We start from the raw sequence: 24747 nt of genomic DNA, 5'->3' as shown, positions 1-24747 counted from the left end.
GTATTGGACTGTACTCTCTACTGTACTGTACTGGACTGTACTCTACTGTACTGTACTCTACTGTACTCTACTGTATTGGACTGTACTCCACTGTACTGTATTGGACTGTACTCTATTAGACTGTACTCTACTCTACTCTACTGTATTTTACTGTACTCTACTGTACTCTATTGGACTGTACTCTACTGTACTGTATTGGACTGTACTCTACTCTACTGTACTGTATTGGACTGTACTCTACTCTACTCTACTGTATTTTACTGTACTCTACTGTACTGTATTGGACTGTACTCTACTGTACTGTATTGGACTGTACTCTACTGTACTGTATTGGACTGTACTCTACTGTACTGTATTGGACTGTACTCTACTGTACTCTACTCTACTGTATTGTACTGTACTCTACTGTACTGTATTGGACTGTACTCTACTGTACTGTATTGTACTGTACTCTACTGTACTGTACTACTACTGTACTGTACTCTACTGTACTGTATTGACTTACTCTACTGTACTGTATTGGACTGTACTCTACTGTACTGTATTGACTGCTGTACTCTACTGTACTGTATACTGTATTACTGTACTGTATTGGACTGTACTCTACAGTGCTGTATTGGACTGTACTCTACTGTACTGTATTGGACTGTACTCTACTGTACTGTATTGTATTGACTGTACTCTCTACTGTTGGACTATACTCTACTGTACTGGACTGTACTCTACTCTACTGTATTGGACTGTACTACTGTACTGTGTTGGACTGTACTGTACTGTATTGGACTGTACTCTACTATTACTGTACTCTACTGTACTGTATTGGACTGTACTCTACAGTACTGGGCTGTACTCTACTCTACTGTATTGGACTGTACTCTACTGTACTGTATTGGACTGTACTCTACTATACTCTACTGTACTGTATTGGACTGTATTGGACTGTACTCTACTGTACTGTATTGGACTGTACTCTACAGTATTGTATTGGACTATACTCTACTGTACTGGACTGTACTCTACTGTACTGTATTGGACTGTACTCTACTGTATTACTCTACAGTGCTGTATTGGACTGTACTCTACTGTACTGGACTGTACTCTACTGTACTGTATTGGACTGTACTCTACTACTGTACTGTATTGGACTGTACTCTACTGTACTGTATTGGACTGTACTCTACTGTACTGTATTGGACTGTACTCTACTGTACTGTACTGTACTGGACTGTACTCTACTGTACTGTATTGGACTGTACTCTACTACTGTACTGTTATGTCTTGGACTGTACAGTTCTGTATTGGACTGTGCTCTACTGTACTGTATTGTACTGTACCCTACTGTACTGTATTGGACTGTACTCTACTGTACTCTATTGGACTGTACTCTACTGTACTGTACTCTACTGTACTCTACTGTACTCTATTGTACTGTACTCTACTGTTATGTATTGGACTGTACTCTACTGTATTGTATTGGACTGTACTCTACTGTACTGTACTGTATTGGACTGTACTCTACTGTACTGTATTGGACTTTACTCTACTGTACTGTATTGGACTGTACTCTACTCTACTGTACTGTACTATATTGGACTGTACTCTACTGTACTGTACTGTATTGGACTGTACTCTACTGTACTGTATTGGACTTTACTCTACTGTACTGTATTGGACTGTACTCTACTCTACTGTACTGTACTATATTGGACTGTACTCTACTGTACTGTACTCTACTGTACTGTATTGGACTGTACTCTACTGTACTGTACTGTATTGGACTGTACTCTACTGTACTGTATTGGACTTTACTCTACTGTACTGTGTTGGACTGTACTCTACTCTACTCTACTGTATTTTACTGTACTCTACTGTACTGTATTGGACTGTACTCTACTGTACTGTGTTGGACTGTACTCTACTGTTCTGTATTGTACTGTACTCTACTGTACTGTATTGTGCTGTACTCTACTGTACTATACTGTACTGTACTATACTGTACTGTATTGGACTGTACTCTACTGTACTGTATTGGACTTTACTCTACTGTACTCTACTCTACTGTACTCTACTGTACTCTACTGTACTGTATTGTGCTGTACTCTACAGTTCGGTATTGTACTATACTCTACTGTATTGTGCTGTACTCTACTGTACTGTATTGGACTGTACTTTACTGTACTCTACTACACTATTGGACTGTACTCTACTGTACTCTATTGGACTGTACTCTACTGTACTCTACTATACTCTATTGGACTGTACTCTACTTTACTCTATTGGACTGTACTCTACTTTACTGTACTCTACTGTACTCTACTGTACTCTATTGGACTGTACTCTACTGTTATGTATTGGACTGTACTCTACTGTATTGTATTGACTGACTGTATTACTCTACTGTACTGTACTGCATTGGACTGTACTACTGTATTGTACTGTATTGGACTGTACTCTACTCTACTCTACTGTATTGGACTGTACTCTACTGTGCTGTATTGGACTGTAGTCTACTGTACTGTATTGGACTGTACTCTGCTGTACTCTACTGTACTGTATTGGACTGTACTCTACTGTATTGTATTGGACTGTACTCTACTGTACTCTACTCTACTGTATTGGACTGTACTCTACTGTTCTGTATTGGACTGTACTCTACTGTATTGTGCTGTTCTCTACTGTACTCTATTGGACTGTACTCTACTCTACTGTATTGGACTGTACTCTACTGTACTGTATTGGACTGTACTCTACTGTACTCTACTCTACTGTATTGGACTGTACTCTACTGTACTGTATTGGACTTTACTCTACAGTTCTGTATTGTGCTGTACTCTACTGTACTGTATTGGACTGTACTCTACTGTACTCTACAGTACTGTATTGGACTGTACTCTACTGTACCGTATTGTGCTGTACTCTACAGTTCTGTATTGTACTCTACTGTACTCTACTCTACTGTATTGGACTGTACTCTACTGTACTGTACTGTATTGGACTGTACTCTACTGTACTGTATTGGACTGTACTGTATTGGACTGTACTCTACAGTGCTGTATTGGACTGTAGTCTACTGTACTGTATTGGACTGTACTCTACTGTACTCTACTCTACTGTATTGGACTGTACTCTACTGTACTGTATTGGACTGTACTCTACTGTACTCTACTCTACTGTATTGGACTGTACTCTACTGTACTGTATTGGACTGTACTCTACTGTACTCTACTGTACTGTATTGGACTGTACTCTACTGTACTGTATTGGACTGTACTCTACTGTACTGTATTGACTGTACTCTACTGTACTGTATTGGACTGTACTCTACTGTACTGTATTGGACTGTACTCTACTGTACTGTATTGGACTGTACTCTACTGTACTGTATTGGACTGTACTCTACTGTACTGTATTGTACTGTACTCTACTGTACTGGACTACTGTATTACTGTATTGTACTGTACTCTACTGTACTGTACCCTACTGTACTGTATTGGACTGTACTCTACTGTATTGTATTGGACTGTACTCTACTGTACTGTATTGGACTGTACTGTATTGGACTGTACTCTACAGTGCTGTATTGGACTGTAGTCTACTGTACTGGACTGTACTGTATTGGACTGTACTCTACTGTATTGTATTGGACTGTACTCTACTGTACTGGACTGTAGTCTACTGTATTGTATTGGACTGTACCCTACTGTATTGGACTGTACTCTACTGTATTGTATTGGACTGTACTCTACTGTACTGGACTGTACTCTACTGTATTGTATTGGACTGTAGTCTGTACTGGACTGTACTCTACTGTACTGTATTGGACTGTGTCTACTGTACTGTATTGGACTGTACTACTGTATTCTACTGTATTGGACTGTACTCTACTGTACTGTATTGGACTGTACTCTACTGTACTGGACTGTACTCTACTGTATTGTATTGGACTGTTCTCTACTGTACTGGACTGTACTCTACTGTACTGTATTGGACTGTACTCTACTTTATTGTATTGGACTGTACTCTACTGTACTCTATTGGACTGTACTCTACTGTACTGTATTGGACTGTACTCTACTGTACTCTACTTTATTGTATTGGACTGTACTCTACTGTACTGTATTGTACTGTACTGTACTGTATTGTACTGTACTCTACTGTACTGTATTGTACTGTACTCTACTGTACTGTATTGTACTGTACTCTACTGTATTGTATTGGACTGTTCTCTACTGTACTGTATTGTACTGTACCCTACTGTACTGTATTGGACTGTACTCTACTGTACTGTATTGGACTGTACTCTACTGTATTGGACTGTACTCTACTGTATTGGACTGTACTCTAATGTACTTTATTGGACTGTACTCTACTGTACTGTATTGTACTGTACTCTACTGTATTGGACTGTACTCTACTGTACTGTATTGGACTGTACTGTATTGTACTGTACTGTATTGGACTGTACTCTACTGTACTGTACTCTACTGTACTCTACTGTACTGTATTGTACTGTATTCCGATAGTTGCAGTGATTCCGTTACAGATTGTTTTGCTCCCCCATTGTAAACCACCCTTATACACCATAGAGCCATAGATTTTAAATGTGTTTTTCTCAACTGTCACTATATGTACAGGTTGTCTTGCCTCATAAATATTCAACTCTCGCTAGGGGACTGAACATGACTGACAGGTCCAAGTAAACATCCAGATATCCTGGCGCACGTTGACATGTATGGTAATGAGGTTCACGTAGAGCGAATATCAGCCATTTCTTCAGTCTTATGCCCCATGTCACTGCCACTGACTGGCCATTACAGGGAAGAGGTTAGCGCTTTATCCTGGTGAGAAAGAAATGGATTACCGTGTGTTTCATCTCCTGTGTTTGCATAGTAGGAGCTGGTGTTGAGGCCTTTCAGTGGAAAGACCAGCTGAAGAAACATCCTTGCATGAAGCCCGATAAAGCATAGTTCTGGACTGTGAAGCACTCTCTATTGAATATGCTTTTAGTTCAGGAGTCGGTCTGCACAATCATCCCAAAATCTCTCTCAACCCTCTTGCTCAACCCCGATGCGCCCCCTCTCCCTACGACCATGCCCACACACTATCATTGCGGTCACTGATCCTAAAAAGAGAAGCTATCATTGTGACGGTGTTCTATGGGTAGCAAGGGTTTTTCCAGAATCAACTGGTGCAGAAGAGTTAGAGATGGTCAGGATCGGATGTTTTCTGTCCCACTCAACCTGGACACCAGAAAGAAGCCCAGCTTGATCCTTCACACACACAGGTGCCCACTGTCTCCTGCCCTCTGGGCCTTCTTTATCAGACACCAGTGACCTGCTAGCAGAATGCAAGACTGACCCTGCTCCTTTTAAGAAACATATTTCAGTCTTCACCTCCGTCAACCTCATCAGGTTATCTAGACTGAGATAACGTTATGGAGTCAGTAATGGAGAAGAGTAGGAGACAGACAAGTGAAACCCCATTGTGCTGCTGAGGTAAAGCACTTAAAATGTCCCCCATGACAGGAGCTGCAGAACAGATTGCTACGGTACCTGACCTCTCGGCAGCAGCTCTGAACGCGAGCGCCACAACCTATTAGACGATTGGAGGCTGTAGTGGAGCGTTTTCCTCCCAAGTTCAATGGCTAATTTGACTCTTCAAACCCTGTGAACTCTCACTGTTCTCAGTTATTCACTGGTTTCCCGGAGAGTCCACCGAGTTATGCCAAGGAAAAGGCAGAGGTTGCATTGGTCTGGCAGTGGGTCTGCTGTTCTTTTAAAGTTGAAGAATGTGGACTATGTCTGCGGAATGCGGGAGACATGGCAAGACAATGGGTGGTGCTGAAGATCAGTTTCTCTGAAATACCTTCTCAGCGAAACAAGGTCGGCTGGGACAAAGGAACTTTGTCAACACTTCTGTCCGTGTCAAAGATTGAGTGTTTAACAGCTTGGGAGACGACAACAGACGTGTCCAGACAGAGCAGACGTGTGTCCTCTGTCGCAGGTTTTTAGAGCACGGGTGTGGAATAAGGCATTCAGAAAACACACCTAATTCTCTTTGTCCAAACTTTGGAAACTTCGCACAGATGTAGAATTGTAACTTTATCACCCTGTTGCTGTTGAACGTCCTGAGTGTCGCAGCGGTGTACGGCAAGAGGCATCACTGCAGTCCCTGGTTCGAATCCAGGCTGTATCATATCCGGCCGTGATTGGGAGTCCCATAAGGTGGTGCACGATTGGCCCAGCATCGTCTGGGGTAGGCCGTCATTGTAAATAAGAAATGTGAGGTTTAAAAAAGGCTTCTGAAGTTTGTCATTTCCATTTCGAAATTTCAGACTTTATTTTTACATTATGAAAAAAGTTCAATCCCAACAAAAAATGTCATTAATTACAATCCGCATAATAATTCACATTTCCTGTTGCTACAGGATTATGTTCCTGCTGTAGCAAAGTGGTTCAAATTAAGATCCTCTATCTGTATAACTCCACATGGACATCCACACACTCCTTTAATATCGATTTGTACGTGGCCAGCCTAATAAAAACGATTGTAAAGGAAGCCAGAAGACCTTTCCTCCTCCATCTACTGAAACATACACTCCCTCCCACTCTCTCTCTTTCACTCCCTCCCCTCTCTCTCTCTCACTCCCTCCCCCCTCTCTCTCTCACTCCCTCCCCCCTCTCTCTCTCTCTCACTCCCCCCCTCTCTCTCTCTCACTCCCTCCCCCTCTACCTCTCACTCCCTCCCCCTCTCTCTCTCACTCCCTCCCCTCTCTCTCTTTTACTCCCTCCCCCTCTCTACCTCTCACTCCCTCCCTCCCCCATCTCTCTCTACCTCTCACTCCCCCTCTCTCTCACTCCCTCCCCCCTCTCTCTCTCTCACTCCCTCCCCCTCTGTCTCTCTCTCCCTCCCCCCTCTCTCTCTCTCTCTCTCCCTCCCCTCTCTCCTCTCTCTCTCTCTCTCTCTCTCCCTCCCCCTCTCTCTCTCTCTCTCTCTCCCTCCCCCTCTCTCTCTGTCTCTCACTCCCTCCCTCTCTCTCTCTCTCTCTCTCTCACTCCCCCCTCTCTCTCTCACTCCATCCCCCTCTCTATCTCTCTTTCACTCCCTCACTCCCTGCTTCCCACGGGGACAACTCAGCGGTCACTCTTGACTACCTGCCAAGCAGGAGGCATCGACATAAAGCTAAATTAAATGTTGCTATCAAAGGCCCACATCTCTGATGAACCGCTGTCAGTCAACAAACAAATAATTAGGAATGCCCCCCTGGTGCCTTCTGGGTCGCGTGGAGGAGATTGCCAATGTGGATAGCAACCAACTTTTAAGAGCAGCTTTGTAAAACCAAGCACTGTGTTCTCTTAGAGTGTCGAGGCGCTGTAAGTTGTAACTATCAAACCTCAGGCAGAGTCGTAGTTTATTTGCACAGAGCTACTTGTACCCCTTTTACCTCTGACCCCAGTGAAGTCTCATCTTCCTTTTCTCCAGACCCTATTCTGACTCTGTCCACAGTCTCCCTGCTTCTCTCACCCACCTCCTGTCCCTGACTCTGTCCCCAGCCTCCCTGCTTCTCTCACCCACCTCCTGTCCCTGACTCTGTCCACAGCCTCCCTGCTTCTCTCACTCACCCACCTCCTGTCCCTGACTCTGTCCACAGCCTCCCTGCTTCTCTCACTCACCACCTCCTGTCCCTGACTCTGTCCAGTCTCCCTGCTTCTCTCACTCACCTCCTGTCCCTGACTCTGTCCACAGCCTCCTGCTTCTCTCACCACCTCCTGTCCCTGACTCTGTCCACAGCCTCCCTGCTTCTCTCACCCACCTCCTGTCCCTGACTCTGTCCACAGCCTCCCTGCTTCTCTCACTCACCACCTCCTGTCCCTGACTCTGTCCACAGCCTACCTGCTTCTCTCACCACCTCCTGTCCCTGACTCTGTCCACAGCCTCCCTGCTTCTCTCACTCACCCACCTCCTGTCCCTGACTCTGTCCACAGCATCCCTGCTTCTCTCACTCACCACCTTCTGTCCCTGACTCTGTCCACAGCCTCCCTGCTTCTCTCACTCACCCACCTCCTGTCCCTGACTCTGTCCACAGCCTCCCTGCTTCTCTCACTCACTCACCACTTCCTGTCCCTGACTCTGTCCACAGCCTCCCTGCTTCTCTCACCACCTCCTGTCCCTGACTCTGTCCACAGCCTCCCTGCTTCTCTCACTCACCACCTCCTGTTTCTGACTCTGTCCACAGCCTCCCTGCTTCTCTCACTCACCACCTCCTGTCCCTGACTCTGTCCACAGCCTCCTGCTTCTCTCACTCACCACCTCCTGTCCCTGACTCTGTCCACAGTCTCCCTGCTTCTCTCACCACCTCCTGTCCCTGACTCTGTCCACAGCCTCCCTGCTTCTCTCACTCACCTCCTGTCCCTGACTCTGTCCACAGCCTCCCTGCTTCTCTCACTCACCTCCTGTCCCTGACTCTGTCCACAGTCTCCCTGCTTCTCTCTCCACCTCCTGTCCCTGACTCTGTCCACAGTCTCCCTGCTTCTCTCACTCACCACCTCCTGTCCCTGACTCTGTCCACAGACTCCCTGCTTCTCTCACTCACCACCTCCTGTCCCTGACTCTGTCCACAGTCTCCCTGCTTCCCTCACTCACCACCTCCTGTCCCTGACTCTGTCCACAGCCTCCCTGCTTCTCTCACTCACCTCCTGTCCCTGACTCTGTCCACAGCCTCCCTGCTTCTCTCACTCACCCACCTCCTGTCCCTGACTCTGTCCACAGTCTCCCTGCTTCTCTCACTCACCCACCTCCTGTCCCTGACTCTGTCCACAGTCTCCCTGACCTGTCCACAGACTCCCTCCTCTCACTCACCACCTCCTGTCCCTGACTCTGTCCACAGCCTCACCACCTCCTGTCCCTTGACTCACTGTCCACACCTCCTGTCCCTGACTCTGTCCCAGACTCTGTCCACAGCCTCCCTGCTTCTCTCACTCACCCACCTCCTGTCCCTGACTCTGTCCACAGTCTCCCTGCTTCTCTCACTCACCCACCTCCTGTCCCTGACTCTGTCCACAGTCTCCCTGCTTCTCTTACTCACCCACCTCCTGTCCCTGACTCTGTCCACAGCCTCTCTGCTTCTCTCACTCACCCACCTCCTGTCCCTGACTCTGTCCACAGCCTCCCTGCTTCTCTCACTCACCCACCTCCTGTCCCTGACTCTGTCCACAGCCTCCCTGCTTCTCTCACTCACCCACCTCCTGTCCCTGACTCTGTCCACAGTCTCCCTGCTTCTCTCACTCACCACCTCCTGTCCCTGACTCTGTCCACAGCCTCCCTGCTTCTCTCACTCACCACCTCCTGTCACTTCATTGAGCCGTTCACTTTTTTCCCTCTCTCCTTCACCTCATATACTCACTCCATCCCTGCATACTGGGTTGCAGATCTAATACACACTGGGTTGCAGAGCTAATACACACTGGGCTGCAGAGCTAATACACACTGGGCTGCAGATCTAATACACACTGGGCTGCAGATCTAATACACACTGGGTTGCAGATCTAATATACACTGGGCTGCAGATCTAATACACACTGGGCTGCAGATCTAATACACACTGGGCTGCAGATCTAATATACACTGGGCTGCAGATCTAATACACACTGGGCTGCAGATCTAATACACACTGGGCTGCAGATCTAATACACACTGGGCTGAAGATCAAATACACACTGGGCTGCAGATCTAATACCCACTGGGCTGAAGATCTAATACACACTGGGCTGCAGATCTAATACACACTGGGCTGGTTGATGAAGTGAACCTGTGGATAAGTGAAGCAAGGCCAACGTGTGAGTAAGGGAATGAAGAATGTGTTAGGTAGGGTCTGAACGTTTGACTTTGAGTCCTGGAAGAGAACGTATGATCGAGTTTAAAGAGGAGTGCCAAGGCGGTAGCAGCAGAGATAGATTGAAGGGACGGTGTCAGTCAGAGAGATAGTGGAAGGCTGAGTGAATAGAAGTGAGGAGGGGGAGGGAGGGAATAAGCCAGAGAGCCACACTGCTCCAAGGCTGAATTTTCTAAGCTTTAGAAAGCCGAGGAGAGGCTGCTTATTTGAACCATATGTAGGGAAGACGTGGAACAGTTACATGTTTGGCCCATGCAGCCGGGGCCCGGGCCCGGGGATAGTGATGGTTTGGAAGCTGGTACAGGCCTAGAACTCGGAGGCTGGGTGGCCTAGTAGTTGTTTCCCCTCGTGCCTTGTGGGACTCTGTGTTTGGTGATTTGTGTTTAATGGTGTGTGTGTTTTGTTGGCCTAGCGCTCCAGTGGTTGTGTAAAGACACCAAAGAGACAGCTAGTGTGATTACAGGGAAGGGAAGCAAAAGTAGGAAACAACTGCTAAAGGTTTTTACTGCCTGGTATGACTCCTTGTTGGGCATCGAAAGTGGAGCTGGCTGGCCTTCAGCCCTCAACCTTTGACACCTAGAGGCCTGTTCATGCCATGAAATATGTTAAAAGGTGTTTGTAAATGGGCTGTATTCAACATGGGGTGCGGCTGGGGGACGTGGGGCACATCTTGAATATGCTCATGACTCCAGTCATATTTTTTAAGAGCCTAAAAGACTAGAAAGTAGAACTGTTCTTCAACCACGAAAGACCCGTACAATTCCCTTGAAATACCCAAATCCTATAGGTATAGATAGATATAGACCAGAATACTTTGGAATTACTGGAGTTCCACCGTGTACCAGTCCACATCAAGATATTCTGTTCAGATGACTGATCTATGTAGGAAACAGAGATTCCATGCATGGCATGACATTCTCATTACAAGTCAGTAACCTTTTGGTATGTGAGCACCAGCAACGCCCAAGACTCCGGAGGGTTAGGAGTATATGATGAACTCACAAGCTTTCTTGCTCACACAAGCACCCTCTCCCTCCCTTTCACATGAACACAGACACACACAGCTCTAGGATGCATCTGCACTTGTAGTTGTGTCCCATTGTGATTTTGTGGGGCTTGATCATCTGGAAGTTAAGATACCCTCAGGGAGATATTGTTCTTTCCTCTCAATCCTAGATTTCAATCCTTGGCTTTAACACGAAGCTTGACAAAAAAAAAACAAATGAAGTGATGGAATGGAATATTGATTATATGCGCCGATAGAATCTAAACAAAGTGGTCCATGTCTGGCAGAGAGGGAATATAATGGAGCAGAAAACCTCCAGGAACAATGTTTTATGGACATTTATCGACAAAGGACGAGAATAAATATAAACGTGTAATTGCTTGTGAAAAGAGCTGTAGAGATAACGGCCTATAGATGGAAACTAAAGCCTTTTATGAAAGCTTGCTCTGCACATTCTATATAGCATTGTAAAGTCCTTTGAGATAAAGTCCACATATGTCGATTAATATATTATAGCTGTAGTCGAAGCCTACAAGCTCAGCTCCAAGTTCCACTATGGACCTCCAAAGAGCTCACTTCATTGAGTCTCTCTAGTCTCTACCCTAAGACAGATGTTGGTTCCCCCTCCTCTCTCTTTTTCCCATCCATCTAATAGTTCTTTGTAGACATATTGGATCCAGCTAATGATATCCAGTCAGCACAACAATGCTTCCTTTATTCCCCAGTGAGTGTGTTTGTTGTGGAGTGGTGGGCAACAGTCCCCTGCTCAGACTACTAACTGGTGAGAAGCCATCATCCCAGGCCCACATGAAACCAACAAACACTCTGGTTCCCAGATCATCCCAGGTCCACATGAAACCAACAAACACTCTGGTTCCCAGATCATCCCCACATGAAACCAACAAACACTCTGGTTCCCAGATCATCCCCACATGAAACCAACAAACACTATGGTTCCCAGATCATCCCAGGCCCACATGAAACCAACAAACACTCTGGTTCCCAGATCATCCCAGGTCCACATGAAACCAACAAACACTATGGTTCCCAGATCATCCCAGGCCCACATGAAACCAACAAACACTCTGGTTCCCAGATCATCCCAGGTCCACATGAAACCAACTAACACTATGGTTCCCAGATCATCCCAGGCCCACATGAAACCAACAAACACTCTGGTTCCCAGATCATCCCAGGCCCACATGAAACCAACAAACACTCTGGTTCCCAGATCATCCCAGGCCCACATGAAACCAACAAACACTATGGTTCCCAGATCATCCCAGGTCCACATGAAACCAACAAACACTATGGTTCCCAGATCATCCCAGGCCCACATGAAACCAACAAACACTATGGTTCCCAGATCATCCCAGGTCCACATGAAACCAACACTCCCTGGTTTGCATTCTGCTCTGGTGCCAGTATGGATTCCTCTCTGGTGCCCCTATGGATTCCTCTCTGGTGCCAGTATGGATTCCTCTCTGGTACCAGTATGGATTCCTCTCTGGTGCCAGTATGGATTCCTCTCTGGTGCCAGTATGGATTCCTCTCTGGTGCCAGTATGGATTCCTCTCTGGTGCCAGTATGGATTCCTCTCTGGTGCCAGTATGGATTCCTCTCTGGTGCCAGTATGGATTCCTCTCTGGTGCCAGTATGGATTCCTCTCTGTGCCCTTATGGATGGTGAACATTAATTCTATCCTCACGGTTTCGACTTTAAAGATGAATTCTGATATATCAATATCTTAAATGTTATATTTAAAAATGTATATATCATTTTTAAGGTCTCCATTTGTTATTTGCCAGTGTTGAGAATCTCAGGACCCATTCAGATGTACTTAACACAGATGCTTCCACAGTGTCTTCTTCAACATACAGCTCCTTCCACAGTGTCTTCTTCAACATACAGCTCCTTTCCTTTAAAAAGACACTAGACGCTCTGTTTGTGGCTGGCGTGAAGCCAGCGTAATTGTCAAAAGCACAGTCGTTAGTGATTTTGACCTGGTAAAGCCGTCACTCTTCTATTTTCCAACCCTAGAGCCAGGATTGGTAATTTACCCGTTTTATATGAGCTGGCTTGTGCTGAGGTGGGGAGGCAATATCTGAGGTATGTCCTTTCAAAAACGTGTGCCGAAGTGGCAATTTCAGTATGCTCTGGTGGGGATATTTAAGACCAACCGAAAGCTGGTTTTAGCGGTAACTGGTTGGCTACGACATGGATTTTGACAGAAGAAGCGCTGCCTATCCAGCCGTGACGCACAGTAACCATATGCACATGGAACAAGACATATGTGCTTTTTTGTTCCCAATTTGTTCCCAACCCCAATTTCAGCCTTTCCCCAACCACTTAAAAAAAATGTATGCCTTCATGTGAGAAGTTGTGGGTGAAGGAAGTTATTCATTTTGGGAGGGGTAAACATAGTTGTACCTGATCCCAACAACACTTTCTCACTAAAGCATACTTACCAGAAGTCCAGTGGTAAGCTCTGATAATAAAATGATGTGCATCACGAGCAAATATGGCTCTGTACAGTTCTCACAGTGATAAGGCTCTGTACAGTTATCTCACAGTGATAAGGCTCTGTACAGTTCTCACAGCGATAAGGCTCTGTACAGTTCTCACAGTGATAAGGCTCTGTACAGTTATCTCACAGCGGTAAGGCTCTGTACAGTTATCTCACAGCGATAAGGCTCTGTACAGTTATCTCACAGCGATAAGGCTCTGTACAGTTATCTCACAGCGGTAAGGCTCTGTACAGTTATCTCACAGCGATAAGGCTCTGTACAGTTATCTCACAGCGATAAGGCTCTGTACAGTTCTCACAGTGATAAGGCTCTGTACAGTTATCTCACAGCGGTAAGGCTCTGTACAGTTATCTCACAGCGATAAGGCTCCGTACAGTTATCTCACAGCGGTAAGGCTCTGTACAGTTCTCACAGTGATAAGGCTCTGTACAGTTATCTCACAGTGATAAGGCTCTGTACAGTTATCTCACAGTGATAAGGCTCTGTACAGTTCTCACAGTGATAAGGCTCTGTACAGTTATCTCACAGTGATAAGGCTCTGTACAGTTCTCACAGTGATAAGGCTCTGTACAGTTATCTCACAGTGATAAGGCTCTGTACAGTTATCTCACAGTGATAAGGCTCTGTACAGTTCTCACAGTGATAAGGCTCTGTACAGTTATCTCACAGTGATAAGGCTCTGTACAGTTATCTCACAGTGGTAAGGCTCTGTACAGTTATCTCACAGCGATAAGGCTCTGTACAGTTATCTCACAGCGGTAAGGCTCTGTACAGTTATCTCACAGTGATAAGGCTCTGTACAGTTATCTCACAGCGATAAGGCTCTGTACAGTTATCTCACAGTGATAAGGCTCTGTACAGTTCTCACAGTGATAAGGCTCTGTACAGTTATCTCACAGCGATAAGGCTCTGTACAGTTATCTCACAGCGATAAGGCTCTGTACAGTTATCTCACAGCGATAAGGCTCTGTACAGTTCTCACAGTGATAAGGCTCTGTACAGTTATCTCACAGTGATAAGGCTCTGTACAGTTATCTCACAGTGATAATGCTCTGTACAGTCATCTCACAGCGATAAGGCTCTGTACAGTTCTCACAGTGATAAGGCTCTGTACAGTTATCTCACAGCGATAAGGCTCTGTACAGTTATCTCACAGTGATAAGGCTCTGTACAGTTATCTCACAGCGATAAGGCTCTGTACAGTTCTCACAGTGATAAGGCTCTGTACAGTTATCTCACAGCGATAAGGCTCTGTACAGTTATCTCACAGTGATAAGGCTCTGTACAGTTATCTCGCAGTGGTAAGGCTCTGTACAGTTATCTCACAGTGGTAAGGCTCTGTACAGTTATCTCACAGCGGTAAGGCTCTGTACAGTTATCTCACAGCAGTAAGGCTCTGTACAGTTATCTCACAGCGATAAGGCTCTGTACAGTTATCTCACAGTGGTAAGGCTCTGTACAGTTATCTCACAGCGATAAGGCTCTGTACAGTTATCTCACAGCGATAAGGCTCTGTACAGTTATCTCACAGCGGTAAGGCTCTGTACAGTTATCTCACAGTGATAAGGCTCTGTACAGTTATCTCACAGCGGTAAGGCACCGAGTTCCTGACATCTATTGCCACTTGCGGTGTAAATTCCAATCCCCCATGGGGCGCAGAAAATATTTGAAATGTAGACTCACATTTATTGCTGCATTGTGTTGGGAATAAAGGTGCAATCATCACCTAGAAAATGAAGAGATGGGGCTCAATCCAATCTGCATTGCAGTATTTACGCAGTAGCTCTTTTTACAATAGTCCAATTAACTCACAGATTGGTCTTGGGTACTGTATAAAAACCTAATGCCAGGGCGACCCCTCTCACAGGTATGCTTTCACGTTTCACAATTAGAAGAGTGTGGCAACGGGATGAATATTGTAAATAAAAGATTTGGAGGGGGAAAATAAATATATATATATGTATATATACAGTGGGGGAAAAAAGTATTTAGTCAGCCACCAATTGTGCAAGTTCTCCCACTTTAAAATATGAGAGAGGCCTGTAATTTTCATCATAGGTACACTTCAACCTTGACAGACAAAATGAGAGAAAACAATCCAGAAAATCACATTGTAGGATTTTTTATGAATTTATAAACAGTCACACTCCAAACTCCACTATGGCCAAGACCAAAGAGCTGTCAAAGGACACCAGAAACAAAATTGTAGACCTGCACCAGGCTGGGAAGACTGAATCTGCAATAGGTAAGCAGCTTGGTTTGAAGAAATCAACTGTGGGAGCAATTATTAGGAAATGGAAGACATACGAGACCACTGATAATCTCCCTCGAACTGGGGCTCCACGCAAGATCTCACCCCGTGGGGTCAAAATTATCACAAGAACGGTGAGCAAAAATCCCAGAACCACACGGGGGGACCTAGTGAATGACCTGCAGAGAGCTGGGACCAAAGTAACAAAGCCTACCATCAGTAACACACTACGTCGCCAGGGACTCAAATCCTGCAGTGCCAGACATGTCCCCCTGCTTAAGCCAGTACATGTCCAGGCCCGTCTGAAGTTTGCTAGAGAGCATTTGGATGATCCAGAAGAAGATTGGGAGAATGTCATATGGTCAGATGAAACCAAAATATAACTATTTGGTAAAATCTCAACTCATCGTATTTGGAGGACAAAGAATGCTGAGTTGCATCCAAAGAACACCATACCTACTGTGAAGCATGGAGGTGGAAACCACATGCTTTGTGGCTGTTTTTCTGCAAAGGGACCAGGACGACTGATCCGTGTAAAGGAAAGAATGGATGGGGCCATGTATCGTGAGATTTTGAGTGAAAACCTCCTTCCATCAGCAAGGGCATTGAAGATGAAACGTGGCTGGGTCTTTCAGCATGACAATGATCCCAAACACACAGCCCGGGCAACGAAGGAGTGGCTTCGTAAGAAGCATTTCAAGGTCCTGGAGTGGCCTAGCCAGTCTCCAGATCTCAACCCCATAGAAAATCTTTGGAGGGAGTTTAAAGTCCGTGTTGCCCAGCAACAGCCCCAAAACATCACTGCTCTAGAGGAGATCTGCATGGAGGAATGGGCCAAAATACCAGCAAGAGTGTGTGAAAACCTTATGAAGACTTACAGAAAACGTTTGACCTCTGTCATTGCCAACAAAGGGCATATAACAAAGTATTGAGATAAACTTTTGTTATTGACCAAATACTTATTTTCCACCATAATTTGCAAATAAATTAATTAAAAATCCTACAATGTGATTTTCTGGATTTTTTTTCTCATTTTGTCTGTCATAGTTGAAGTGTACCTATAATGAACATTACAGGCGTCTCTCATCTTTTTAAGTGGGAGAACTTGCACAATTGGTGGCTGACTAAATACTTTTTTGCCCCACTGTATACTGTATATTACAACTATGAGCAGATTGCACCACCAGTAATAACATTTGGAGAAAAAATGATGATTGGTGTGTATTTCGCTATCAGTCGTTAGCCTCTGCTATTTAATAAACTGTAGTATCGATCCACAATGGACTAGGACCAGAATATTCTGTGGCCCCAGACGAATTGGAGATGATGACATTTCAAAGACCGTCAATAACCGACAAAACTTGAGACAAACGCATGTCTTATTAAACAATGGAACGCCTTAATTGACCCGTGAGGGGCCAAGCCCTCATCACACCTACAACTTGTTTATTTATCAAAACCCAGCTCTTTTCACACTACCGGCAGCTATTGAGCTCATAATAATGTCAATGAAAATCATGAAAATATTTCGCACAAACCCCAGGACCAAAAGTGCTACCACCAGGGTTTATATTTCTCATTGTGATAGGTTTGTTAAAATAGAGCCCCTGAGGATCTTGGGGTTTAAATGACGGGTGATGGGTATACTATGTTGGGTACACTATGTTGGGTATAATGTCCCTATCTCTGCTTGTTGAATGTACTGTAATTACACTCCACTCTTAAGGACATGGGAACAAACAGCAACACTGCTACCAAGTGTGTTGTTAACGGTCTGCCACACAGCGGTTTAGGAGGAGAAGGAGAGGTGGAGGAGGAGGTAGAGGATAGGAGGAGGAGAGGTGGAGGGGGAAGAGAAGTTGGTGGAGGAGAGGAGGAGGAGGAGGAGAAGGAGAGGTGGAGGAGAGGAGAGGAGAGGAGGTGGAGGAGGAGAGGAGAGGTGGGGAAGGAGGTGGAGGAGAGGAGAAGGAGAGGTGGAGGAGGAGGTGGTGGAGGAGAGGTGGAGTGGAGGAGGAGGAGATGAGGAGGAGAAAGAGAGGTGGATGGAGAGGTGGAGGAGAGGAGGGGGAGGAGAGGTGGAGAAGGAGGTGGAGGCGAGGAGAGGAGTGGTGGAGGAGAGGAGAAGGAGAGGTGGAGGAGAAGGAGAGGTGGAGGAGAGGTGGAGGAAGAGGAGAGGTTGAGAAGGAGAGGTGGAGGAGAGGAGGAGGAGGAGAGGTGGAGAAGGAGGTAAAGGAGAAGGAGAGATGGAGGAGAAGGAGGAGGAAAGGTGGAGGAGAGGATGAGGAGAGGTGGAGGAGGAAGTGGAGGAGAAAAAGAGGTGTGGGAGAGGAGGAGGAGGAGGAGAAGGAGGAGGAGTGGTGGAGGAGGAGAGATGGAGGAGGAAGTGGAGGAGAGGAGGAGGAGAATGAGAGGTAGAGGAGAGGAGGAGGAGAGGTGGTGTAGAAAGAGAGGTGGAGGAGAGGTAAAGGAGAGGTAGAGGAGAGGAGGAGGAGAGGTGGAGGAGAAGGAGAGGTGGAAGAGAGGTGGAGGTGGAGGAGAAGGAGAGGTGGAGGTGGAGGAGGAGAGGTGGAGGAGGAGGTGCTCCATGTGTTCAGTTGTTCACTGAGACAGACAGTCCTCCCACCTGACTGACTCCTGAGGCATAGTATACTGTACTGTATGGAGTTACACCTTGTGGAACAGCGGGGACTCTGAAGCAACACAAACACACATAATAACATACACACTATACACACGTACACATAGATTTTGTGTTGTAGATATGTGGTAGTGGAGTATTGGCTTGAGGGCACGCACTTAGTGTGTTGTGAAATCTGTTATGAATGTATTGTAATGTTTTAAAAATGGTATAACTGCCTTCATTTTGCCAGATCCCTGGAAGAGTAGCTGCTGCCTTGGTAGGAACTAATGGGGATCCATAATAAACCCCAGGAAGAGTAGCTGCTGCCTTGGCAGGAACTAATGGGGATCCATAATAAACCCCAGGAAGAGTAGCTGCTGCCTTGACAGGAACTAATGGGGATCCATAATAAACCCCAGGAAGAGTAGCTGCTGCCTTGGCAACAGCTAATGGGGATCCATAATAAACCTCAGGAAGAGTAGCTGCTGCCTTGGCAACAGCTAATGGGGATCCATAATAAACCACAGGAAGAGTAGCTGCTGCCTTGACAGGAACTAATGGGGATCCATAATAAACCCCAGGAAGAGTAGCTGCTGCCTTGGCAACAGCTAATGGGGATCCATAATAAACCCCAGGAAGAGTAGCTGCTGCCTTGACAGGAACTAATGGGGATCCATAATAAACCCCAGGAAGAGTAGCTGCTGCCTTGGTAGGAACTAATGGGGATCCTTAATAAACCCCAGGAAGAGTAGCTGCTGCCTTGGCAACAGCTAATGGGGATCCATAATAAACCCCAGGAAGAGTAGCTGCTGCCTTGACAGGAACTAATGGGGATCCATAATAAACCCCAGGAAGAGTAGCTGCTGCCTTGTCAGGAACTAATGGGGATCCATAATAAACCCCAGGAAGAGTAGCTGCTGCCTTGGTAGGAACTAATGGGGATCCTTAACAAATACAAATACAGAGACTACACCATTATCCTCAACCCCACTTTTTTCTGATGTCCATTAGCTAATCCCTGTTCTGTCATTTAGCATGCAAACACACACGCAGGCATACGCACACTAACGTGCACACACATACAGCTCGCAAACCACACACACACCTAATGTCATTTTGCAAAGCCTGGTCAACATCTGTGTGACAGTTTAATGCTGTGTGAAAATGTTAAGTGAATTACCTAGGGGAACAACCAATTAAATCTAAACCACTAAGAACACTCCAATGTTTCATCAACAAAACTAAATGTGTTCCAGGGATTTAATGGCCAGTTTCCCTTACACACATAGAGTAATGCTATCTGCTATTAAAGTTCAAGTCAAGGGCAAGATGTTACTGCAGTAAGTAGACTACAGTATTTGCACTTCCAAGATACAGTTTGCTAAAATGACATGCAAAGACTTGAATAGAACTGTGTCCAAGTGTGAATAAAGGGAGTGTTTTGGTGCTGTGGATACGTTTGAAATCATTTCAGATGCGGCTAAGAAAGCCCTGGTTCGCCAGACCACCCTCCAAACGAAGCCTCCTTTTTCAACGTGCACACCGACCAGTTATGTCATTTCCCCGGTGAGGGATGGTTCCTTTTTGCCACTGGCCACAGCAGAGAAAGAGGGATGAGTGAGAAGGGGGGGAAGGGAAAGCAAAGGAGGAAGGGAGAGAAAAAAGGGATTCTCTGACTGATAGGAGGAGAGTCAGACAATGATGAAGTCAGTCTAGGGGTAATTGTAGCTGTTAAGTCATTTCACCACTACAATGACTTCATCCTCTGGCATATTGCTCTTGGACATCTCCTGTCAAACTCGCTCAGCTGTCAGTCTATACCTGTTGGCTTTGGATTAAGTCCATTGCAAATAGAATTAGGTTGAATAATGCGTACTGTGTGTAATACAACGCTGATTCTGTCCCGTCTCATTGCATTTAAAATGTCTGTGAAAGGATTCATTGTCGAGTGAAAGAAACGACCTAATCTGACGTTTTAGAAACGTAAACTGGATGAATTGTCAATTTATTACCAGAACCTTGGCAGACTGTTTGGTTTATTTGGAAATCATACCGTATCATATTCAAATTGTATGAAAAGTATCTTTCTAGTATAGCCTATACCTATCTGGAACTATTTCTGTGCACATCATATACCATAGAATTATACAATTCAAGCATAGAATTCCAAGGATTCGAGGTTTAGGAAGCCAAGCTAACGGGTGTATGTCAGATAGTGAGGAAGGACAAATCCAAACACCATGGTAGAATCATGGCAGACACATGTCTGGACCTGTCATACCACAATACTGCATCCAACTATATTATATTTAACTGTAAATGTTAGAAAACACTTTATTTGATGTATGACTGGTTTTGGATACTCTGACTGGCCAGATGAGGATGGTCTCTCCCTCTGCACTCTGGTTCTTCACAATGTTTATCCAAACTAGCTATGTTTCCTAGACACGGTCACCATGGCCTTCTCTTTAGAGGTGTACTTTGTAGCAAAGGTCATAGATAAGATTTGCTTGGTCGATTGGTTGACTGGTTGATTGACTAACAGCCTTTCTTTTCTCTGTGTCACATGCAGGTACCAGATCCACACGGGCCTCCAGCACTCGGTCATCAGGCCCACCCAGGCCAACTGCCTGCCCCTGGAGAATGTCACACTACCCCAAAAGCTCCGGCAGGCAGGCTACGCCACCCATATGGTGGGCAAGTGGCACCTGGGCTTCTACAAGCGTGGCTGCATGCCCACTCAGCGCGGCTTCGACACATTCTTTGGGTCCCTTTTGGGTAGTGGTGACTACTACAGCCACTATAAATGTGACGGTCCCGGCATGTGTGGCTATGACCTGTACGAAGGGGAGGAGGCAGCCTGGGAACAGGATCGGGGCCGATACTCAACCTTGATGTTCACCCAAAAAGCTGTGGACATCCTGGCACACCATAACCCCCAGAAACCCTTATTCCTCTACTTGGCCTTTCAGGCAGTCCATTCCCCGCTACAGGTGCCCGCTCGCTACTTGGAGCGCTACAAGTCCATCCCTAACTTACATCGTCGCAAGTACGCCGCCATGGTGTCCTGCCTGGACGAGGCCGTCCACAACCTCACGCTGGCACTGAAGCGTTACGGTTTCTACGACAATACAGTGATAGTGTACTCATCAGACAACGGGGGTCAGCCCATGGCCGGGGGCAACAACTGGCCTCTCAGGGGGAGCAAGGCCACCTACTGGGAGGGGGGAATCCGGGCCGTAGGCTTCGTTCACAGTCCCCTGCTACTGAACAAGGGGACCCGATGCCGGGCATTGATCCACATCACGGACTGGTTCCCCACCCTGGTGTCCCTGGGGGAGGGGACCCTGGACGAAGATCTCAACCTGGATGGCTACGACGTGTGGGAGGCTATTAGCGAGGGCCGCCAGTCCCCCCGCCACGACATTCTGCACAACATCGACCCGATCTACACCAAGGCAAAGAACGGCTCATGGAAGGCTGGCTATGGCCTCTGGAATACGGCCATCCGAGCCGCCCTCCGGGTGGGCCACTGGAAGCTTCTCACGGGGGTGCCTGGCTACAGCGACTGGGTCCCTCCGCAGACCTTCTCCAATCTGCTTCTGACCAACCGCTGGCATAACGAATATGTCCGCTGGGACCAGGGGAAGTCCGTCTGGCTGTTCAACATCATAGCCGATCCCTACGAGAGAGTGGACCTGTCTCTACGCTACCCACACATAGTGAAGAAGATGCTAATGCGGCTAGCACAGTACAATAGGACGGCCATCCCGGTGCGCTACCCGGCTAAAGACTCCCGCTCCAATCCTAACTTCAACGGAGGGGTGTGGGGACCCTGGTACAAAGAGGATGAAGATGATAGAGAGACTAACCTCCTTACCAACAACCTGGCCAAGAAGAGACGGAAGAAGAAAGTGAAGAAGAGGAAGCTGAAGGACTGAAAGAAAGGTGGAGGACTAGTCTTTTTATTTATTGCTGTGCCTTTTTGTTGTGAAAGACGTTTAGATGGTCAGATCTCAGGGATTGACACACGAGCGGTCTTTAAAGATTGTCCTGCTCAATGATTTGAAGACTTTAATGGATATTACATGAACTCAATGGACAAATGGACCTATATTTGCCTCAGAGAGAAGGCTTTAAGGAAACAACCCACTTTAATAACTACTGTCAGACCCAGCACCTATGACCTCAAGACTAGGAGTTAGGGCCGTTAAATAATGTTTATTTTTCTAGATTTTGATTGCATGCTTGAACTTCTGTGACCTTAAGATTTTTATTAGATTTCTGACATTTAGGCAAAGAGAAAATAAATATAGAATGAATCTTTGTAGACAGCACCATATATTTGGGCTAAAGAAAAAGAAAAAAGATTAATAGTTATATTATATTAGCTGTTGATTGTAGTGTTGCAAGAAAATGAAAACAAAATGTAGGATTTATATTGGATAGTCAACTGAGATTTACTCTGTTTCATGAGTACAGTCCGTCTGAACTTTAGAACAATCTATGTTCTCCCCATTAGTTCTGTCTAGTCTGGCACCAGGTAAACCTGAATGTAAAACAAATTAGCTAACAAAATAAAATAACTTGACGCAGATCTGTTTTTCTCATTCTCTCATTTGTCTCATTCCACCTCTTGTCTTTCTCACCATCTTTCTCTCTCTGTACTTCCATGTCTCTCTCACTCACTCCCTGTCTCTCTCTCTTGCTCCCTGTCTCTCTCTCTCGCTCCCTGTCTCTCGCTCCCGCTCTCTCTCGCTCCCGCTCGCTCTTTCGCGCTCCCAGTCTCTCTCTCTCGCTCCCTGTCTCTCTCTCTCGCTCCCTGTCTTTCTCTCTCGCTCCCTGTCTCTCTCTCGCTCCCGCTCTCTCTCTCCCTGTCTCTCTCTCTCGCTCCCTGTCTCTCTCTCTCGCTCCCTGTCTCTCTCTCTCTCGCTCCCTGTCTCTCGCTCCTGCTCTCTCTCTCTCGCTCCCTGTCTCTCGCTCCCTGTCTCTCGCTCCCTGTCTCTCTCTCGCTCCCGCTCTCTCGCTCCCTGTCTCTCTCTCGCTCCCGCTCTCTCACTCCCGCTCTCTCTCTCTCGCTCCCTGTCTCTCTCTCGCTCCCGCTCTCTCACTCCCGCTCTCTCACTCCCTCTCTCTCTCTCTCGCTCCCTGTCTCTCGCTCCCTGTCTCTCTCTCGCTCCCACTCTCTCACTCCCTCTCTCTCTCTCTCGCTCCCTGTCTCTCGCTCCCTGTCTCTCTCTCTCGCTCCCACTCTCTCGCTCCCGCTCTCTCTCTCACTCCCGCTCTCACTCCCGCTCTCTCTCTCGCTCCTGTCTCTCGCTCCCTGTCTCTCTCTCGCTCCCACTCTCTCGCTCCCTGTCTCTCGCTCCCTGTCTCTCGCTCCTGCTCTCTCGCTCCCACTCTCTCGCTCCCTGCTCTCTCGCTCCCTGTCTTTCTCTCTCGCTCCCTGTCTCTCTCTCGCTCCCGCTCTCGCGCTCCCTGTCTCTCTCTCTCGCTCCCTCTCTCTCTCGCTCCCTGTCTCTCTCTCGCTCCCGCTCTCTCGTTCCCTGTCTCTCGCTCCCGCTCTCTCGCTCCCGCTCTCTCTCTCTCGCTCCCTGTCTCTCGCTCCCTGTCTCTCTCTCGCTCCCGCTCTCTCGCTCCCACTCTCTCGCTCCCTGTCTCTCTCTCGCTCCCGCTCTCTCACTCCCGCTCTCTCTCCCTCGCTCCCTGTCTCTCGCTCCCTGTCTCTCTCTCGCTCCCTGTCTCTCGCTCCCGCTCTCTCTTTCGCGCTCCCTGTCTCTCTCTCTCGCTCCCTGTCTTTCTCTCTCGCTCCCTGTCTCTCTCTCGCTCCCTGTCTCTCTCTCTCGCTCCCTGTCTCTCGCTCCCTGTCTCTCGCTCCCTGTCTCTCTCTCGCTCCCGCTCTCTCGCTCCCTGTCTCTCTCTCGCTCCCTCTCTCGCTCCCTGTCTCTCTCTCGCTCCTGCTCCCGCTCTCTCTCTCACTCCCGCTCTCTCTCTCGCTCCCTGTCTCTCACTCCTCTCTCTCGCTCCCTGTCTCTCTCGCTCCCGCTCTCACTCCCTCTCTCTCACTCCCGCTCTCTCTCTCACTCCCTGTCTCTCGCTCCTGTCTCTCGCTCCCTGTCTCTCTCTCGCTCCCTGTCTCTCTCGCTCCCGCTCCCGCTCTCACTCCCACTCTCTCGCTCCCGCTCTCTCTCTCGCTCCCTCTCTCTCTCTCGCTCCCTGTCTCTCGCTCCCTGTCTCTCTCTCGCTCCCACTCTATCGCTCCCTCTCTCTCGCTCCCTGTCTCTCGCTCCCTCTCTCTCTCTCGCTCCCTCTCTCTCTCTCTCGCTCCCTCTCTCTCTCTCTCTCGCTCCCTGTCTCTCGCTCTCCTCCCTCTCTCTCTCTCTCGCTCCCTCGCTCTCTCTCGCTTCCTCTCTCTCTCTCTCGCTCCCTGTCTCTCTCGCACCCTGTCTC

General features: G+C 47.1%; 1 protein-coding gene across 1 annotated transcript in view; it reads left to right on the top strand.

Moving 5' to 3' along the window:
* Nucleotides 1-22894, top strand: part of LOC112214896 (arylsulfatase J-like) — a 30200-nt gene extending 7306 nt beyond the window's left edge. Inside the window, exon 2 of the mRNA XM_042298426.1 lies at nucleotides 20870-22894. Within this exon, the coding sequence (XP_042154360.1) occupies nucleotides 20870-22238 (1369 nt within the window). The 3' untranslated portion in view covers nucleotides 22239-22894. The remainder of the gene's footprint in view (nucleotides 1-20869) is intronic.
* Nucleotides 22895-24747: the final 1853 nt, after the last annotated feature.

The sequence above is a fragment of the Oncorhynchus tshawytscha genome, linkage group LG15, assembly GCF_018296145.1.
Source record: "Oncorhynchus tshawytscha isolate Ot180627B linkage group LG15, Otsh_v2.0, whole genome shotgun sequence".
NCBI lineage: Eukaryota > Metazoa > Chordata > Actinopteri > Salmoniformes > Salmonidae > Oncorhynchus > Oncorhynchus tshawytscha.
Note: the sequence above shows the minus strand (reverse complement) of the source record. Positions and strands in the feature narration are given on the sequence as shown.